The 6,278-nt window shown below is 45.7% G+C and overlaps 1 protein-coding gene across 1 annotated transcript in view; it reads right to left on the minus strand.

Annotated features, from left to right (window-relative positions):
• The window catches only part of Frk (fyn related Src family tyrosine kinase), a 104,661-nt gene extending 102,533 nt beyond the window's left edge, over positions 1-2,128 (minus strand). The window contains exon 1 of the mRNA XM_050137992.1: positions 1,183-2,128. Within this exon, the coding sequence (XP_049993949.1) occupies positions 1,183-1,547 (365 nt within the window). The 5' untranslated portion in view covers positions 1,548-2,128. The remainder of the gene's footprint in view (positions 1-1,182) is intronic.
• Positions 2,129-6,278: the final 4,150 nt, after the last annotated feature.

Consider the following 6,278-nt stretch of genomic DNA (forward strand, 5'->3'; position numbering starts at 1 on the left):
ACCTAGGTATTCTTCATACACAACTATAACTTCTCTCTCTCCCTCTCTCTCTCTCTCTCTCTCTCTCTCTCTCTCTCTCTCTCTCTCTCTCTCTCTCTCCCATCCCTGAGGAAGAAAATATTTATTTTGGCCCATGGCTTCTGAAGGTTTTCATCTATCCTGAGAAAGCAGGTACGGTGACTAAGCTCAGGTGGAAAGAACTGGTCATATTATGGTGGAGCAGTAAACACAGAGGGAGATGGAGAGTAAAGGTTGGGCACACTCTTCAAAGGCATGTCCCTAATGATGGACTTCCATCACCTAAGCACAGCCTCTGAAAGCTTCCAGACTTCAAAAGCAGCGCCACCTGCTGGAGAAAAGATTCAAACCCTGAGTCTGAGGGGTCAGGGGTGTATTTCAGATTTAGACCATAAGATATGGTAATCAGATTTATTCAGGAACCGGTTGAAATCCATTTTCACAAGGCTAGATAATTGTTTAACCATTACAATCAGAGATAAATAACTGGAACTAAGTCCGCTCATCATCAAGCCCCCCCCCAATTAAGTCATTTTTTTTTTTCAGGATGAAATCTTTATCTACTGTTCTGAAGAAATATTTTCGTGACTTTTCTTTTTAAAATTTGTTGTCTATACCTGGCTGGCCAGCTTTTAATCCTAACAACCAAAAATCTATCATACTATTAAAAGTACACCTAAGAATCCAGGAATTCCAAGCTAGTACTGCACAGTTGTGTTATCCTCTGGGTAAGTTAGCCCACTTGTGAGCCTACCAGAATGGAAATGGCTGTCGTTAGCTGTAAGGTCTGTAGTATTAGTCTAGAATGATTGGAAAGTTAACACTAAACCAGAAGCCTCAAATTTTAGATTTAAAACTAGGTTTAGGGGGTATTATGGTTCTCCGTAAATGAAAATATTATTCTATTTAAAGTGAGGCAGGGTGAGAGTATTAAATGGACCGTAGATGTGCAAACCGTAATCAAAGTCGTTTTAACAGTGATCACCACATGCCTGGTTCTCTGTCGCTTCTTGAAAAAAGGCATGTTTCAGTTAGTGGCTTCTGACCAGTGCTTCCCCACATGGGACCGATCTGTGGATCAGGGGTCAGTGGACAGGTAAGAGGGAGCACTCAGTATCCAGCCCCCGGAGATTCAAGAAACAAAATGTGGTCAGTGCTACTTACGGCTCTGCCTGGAGACTCCGGTCCTCTGCCACGTAATTGGAAGGAATGTAGCCCTGCAGCTGCTGTCCCAAGCCGGCTCCCTTCTTCTCCAAATGTCTGGCCAACCACCAGCCCTCATGCGAAGTGTCCAAAACTTGGAGTTTGTCGCCAGCACGGAAGCTCAGGTCCTCTGCGGTACGGGCTTGGTAGTCAAACAGAGCCACAAAGTAGTGGCCATGGCTCCTCTGGGGCTCCTGTGACCTGGGAGTCTCTGGGGTACAGCAGGCCCCTGGATTCTCAATCACCACTGACTTGTCTGCCTCGTGGGACCAGCAGGGGAGAAGGCGCTGCATGTACGCCCGGAGCCTCACACAGATGCTGCCCATGGTGCCCGGGCTGGGAGTAGGGGAGAGGGACAACCTCTCCCCACAGGCTGTCCAGATTCACGGTCTTCCTCCGAGACCAAGCAGTTTCCAGATCAGCCGCCACTCACCATACTGTGCAGAGCGGATAGAGTCCCGCTTCAGATCTCTCCGGCAGATCTGGGTTTGGCTAAGACAGACTCACAGCTGACTTTCTGTTTGTAGCAGCTGCCCTGGGGCAAAATCAAGAGGGGACTTCTGGGCAGGAGGTCCAGTGGGAAGGTACTTCTTCCTGACCGCTTAGGTACCCCACAATAAATAAAATAGAAGGGGGTCGACTTAAGCAGACATCTGAGAACAAAGAACAACCACCTTTCCTTCTGTCCCAAGAAAAAGTTAGCAAGAGATTGCTACTAACTCGGGGCCAAACCTCCCGACCTGGCCTGCTCCAGCTGCTCTCACCCAGCCTCAACCCTGCAGCTGCACCGGCGCTGCTCTCCCTGGAGCTTTCCTTTTTGCTAATGAATAACCAGGCCGTGGAGGTTATCGCCTTTAACATCCTGAGCTGGACAGACTGTAATAATTCCTCCTAACTTCCTGGTTTCTTTTTGTCTGATCTAAAAGGAACTCCCAGGCCCGCTTTACCCTCCCTCCTCCCACACCTAGGATAGACCAGCCCCCTAACCAGGGAGCCAGACTCTTAAAGCAGCCGAAACCCAACTCTAGAGAACTGGGATAGTCCGGGCGGCTCTCTCTGTGTGTGTCTTGCTATAAACCCTACACAGAATAAAGGGCAGAGATTTATTTCCCCATAAATATGTGCAGGACTGTTTTGATACTGGTAGAGAAAATTTTAAAAAGAGAAAACTGGGTGTTTAGGTATTTGCTGCCAAACACGGAGCAATTGGGAAGGAGCCATTGAGTCCCTATCATTTTTTTTTTAATCACTGGGAATAGATTTTAATAGCCTCAATCATTTCTGAAAAAGTAGAAAAGCAGCCGGGTAAAATGCTGAGAACCCGAAAGGCTGCTTTTTCCCACAGAAACATCTCATTCCCCATCCTTTAGGTAGCTATTTCTGTGGCCCGTGCTCCCGAGCACACACACACAGTCTGATGAGGGAATTTGTGAAGATTGTGTCTGTTGGAAGTTGGGCCGCGGGTCCATAAGAATTCTGACTCCACTGGTGGTAGTTGTGGCAGGACCTCAGAACAACTGAGGCCGGGATTGTCTTAGCCAAACTGGGCCTGCCCTGCTTCTCCTGGTTCAGGGCTGCTGCCTCCCTGGAAGTCAAGAGCAACTGTGCAAACTACATACGTAGACTTTGGGCTGATGGACGGCATCGCAAAATTTCTCACCGTGTGTCATTGTTTAAAAATAAAACATTTTGTTGTTGTTGTTTTGTGCAAGGTGTTTTTAAAAGTTCTTTCTGGAACCTGGAAACAACCTAGATGCCCATTAACTGAAGAATGAATAAACAAAATGTAGTACATTTACACACTGGAGTATTACTCAGCAGAAAAAATGACGTCATGAAATTCGCAGGCAAATGGATGAAACTAGAAAAAAAAATCATCCTGAGTGAGGTAACTCAGACTCAGAAAGACAAACATGGTACATACTCATTCATAAGTGGGTATTAGCTATAAAGTAAAAGATAACCAGACTACAATCCACAGCCTCAGAGAAACTAGGTAACATGGAAGGCCCAAAAAGAAATACATCGATGTCCCTGGGAAGGGGAACTAGAAGAGATCTCTTATGTAAACTGGGGTATGCAGGTATGGGAACACGAGGGATCAGCTTGGAAGGGTTGGGGACTGGACAGATGGGGAGAATAATGAAAGGGATATCTTGATGGGGGAGTCATTTTGGGGTTAGGACAGAACCTGGTGCCAGGGAAACTCCCAGGAATCCACAAGGATGACCCCAACTAAGACTCCTAGCGATAATGGAGAAGGCGCATGAATTGGCCTTCTCCTGTAATCAGATTGGTGACTATCCTAATTGTCATCAGAAAGCATTCATCCAGTAACTGATGGAAGCAGAGGCATAGACCCACAGCCAAGCACTGGGCTGAGCTCTTGAGTCCAGTTGAAGAGAGTGAAGAGGGATTGTATGAGCCAGGGTCAAGAGCATGACACGGAACCCACAGAGACAGCTGATCTGAGCTCATGGGAGCTACTGACTCTGGATCAACAGCTAGGGAGCCTGCATGGGACCAACCTAGGCCCTCAGCATGTGTATGACAGTTGTGTAGTGTTTGTGGGGCTCCTAGCAGTGGCATCAGGACCTGTCCCTGACTCTTAAGCGGACATTTTGGAACTTATTCCCCATTGTGAGATGCCTTGCCCAGTCTTGATGCAGTGGGAGAGGGGGAGCTAGGTCCTGCCTCAACTTGATGTGTCATGCCCTGTTGACTTCCCTGGAAGACCTGCCCCTTTCTGAATGGAGACAGAGAAGGAGTGGATGTATATGTTGTGGGGGAGAGGTAGAAGGGAGGTGTGGGGAGGGAACCTGAGGAAAGGTGGGAGAAGAAACTGTGGTTGGTATGTAACATAAATGAAAAAAAAATTAACAAAAAAATTATTTAAATTCTTACTTGGGATTTGGGAAGTGCTTAGTAATTGACAATCTTTGGCTTTAACCCACCAATACACCTCAAAAATGTCTCTCCTGAAACAATCATTCAACATATTTACAGAGTCTTGAACATGGCTAGCCTAGTCCTTAGACAATTTCAAAACTCCTGTTCCTCATCAACTAGCACTCAGGTGGCAAAGGCAGGCAGATCTCTGTGAGTCTTCGAGGCCAGCCTGGTCTACATAGTGAGTTCCAGGACAGCCAGAGCTAAGTAGAGAGATCCTTTCTAAATAAGAAAGTAAATAGAGTATCCAACTCAAATATAAAAAAAGAAAAGAAAAACAAGCAAACTAACAAAAACAAAAACAGAGAAGGATGGTATCAGTCCCATATACTGTTACTTATTCCAAAGCCAGGCTTTAGTGAACAGAACATTTTGTAGAGAGTAGAGGTAACATGTTGCAGGGACAGAAAAACCACAGGTATCGTTGCAGAGATGACCTGATGGGTAAGATGCTAGCTACGTGAACAGGAGAACCTGAATTTAGATCCTAGCACCCACGTAAAAACAGCAGGTATGATTACAACCTTGTAACCCCAGTGCTTGGGAGACAGAGGCAGGAGGCAGCTGCCAGCCTCTCTCCAAGTACAATGAGAAACCATGCCCGAAGGCAAGAAGATAGAGAATGACAGAGTAGGATACCCAATGCCCTCCTCGCACATGTACCCACATATATAGGCACCATCATGTCACACAGAGAGAGAGAGAGAGAGAGAGAGAGAGAGAGAGAGAGAGAGAGAGAGAGGTCAAATCCTGGGCCATATTTCGTTTTATCCTAATAGCATGAGACCTAAAGTAGAATGCACATAAAATTCCATATTTTATACAGAAATGAAAATAAGACCATGTGATACCAATAAATCATAACAAATATTCTGTGCCAAACACTACAAACAGTGACGGTGTGGTATTCTCATAATGCCTTTAAAGAAGGCTGCAGAATAAAAGTCTTTCCGGAGGCGTCTCCATGATCTAGAGACAGGAAAGGGTTTGAAGGGTCCACCAAGCAGAGGTGGTGTAAACCCAGCTAGAAGAGGGTTCAAGATTCCAAACCTTTTGGTATTCTAAATTTAAATATGAGCTCTCTGTGACTAGGTCAAAACATTGTAGAAAAAGACAAAGCAAGAAGCAGCATGGCACAAGCACTGAGGAGCTGAATCAAACTGAAAAGGCACCAACCATCCAAGGATGTCGGGAGCGCAGGGGCTGGAGAGGCTGAGCTCAGTGTGGAAGAATTTTTTCATGTCCAGAATGCAGGCGCTCTCCCCAGGCACCCAAGCTTGAAGCCTAGCTAGCGGCTTTTACTCACTCTGCTGGTTCCTTCCAGCTACTCAATCACCGACATATATTCAGCCATTCTTTACATTTATTCAACAGATATTTTTTAACTCTATATAATGATAGTTGGTCACTGATGAGAAAATAGAATCTTCTCCTCTGCATTGCTCCAGAGGGTGTCTTAACCTCCCTCCCTTTGCCCTGTTTATTCTTTTCTCCAGCTTGCCTTCCGCCCTGAGATGAACGGCATTTACAGCAGAGGGGTCTTTATCGTAGTGGCAATGACCGTAGCAAGAGGAACACAAAGAGCTGCATCAGTGATGAAGGGTTTCTATGTATGGAGAACCATACTAGGGATGCTGCAAATGGTTTGACATTTCCAGAGCAGTGTCTATGAAGAAGGTACATGTTGTTCTTCTGTTTCGTGATGAAATTGAGGCTCCGAGAGCTTAGGTAGCTTGTCCAAAAGCCCAGAGCCACCAAGTGGTTGAATTAGGAGTTGCACCCTGACTCAATCATAGCGGACTCAAAATGAAAATCCTCAGCTTTGCAAACTCAAATAATTAAAAAATTTAAAAAAATAAAAAAAAATCTGATGCCACTGTTCAAGGCTGAGTATTCCAACAGCCTTCCAGAGTACTTGGAATGAAACCTAAATTCTGAAGCATGACGCACAAAGTCCTGGTAACTGCTACTTCACAGTCCCTCACTCTTGCGCAAAAGACCTGTCACTCAGTTCCCAAAACTACCAGTTACCAGTCAGCCACCCCGAGGACAGAATCCATCTTCCCCACTACACCGCAGCGTCCCTTCTTCTTACTCCACCGATGGCT

This window comes from Alexandromys fortis, unplaced genomic scaffold, assembly GCF_014885135.2.
Source record: "Alexandromys fortis isolate MF-2015 unplaced genomic scaffold, M_Fortis_MF-2015_v1.1 scaffold_14, whole genome shotgun sequence".
Classification (NCBI taxonomy): Eukaryota; Metazoa; Chordata; class Mammalia; order Rodentia; family Cricetidae; genus Alexandromys; species Alexandromys fortis.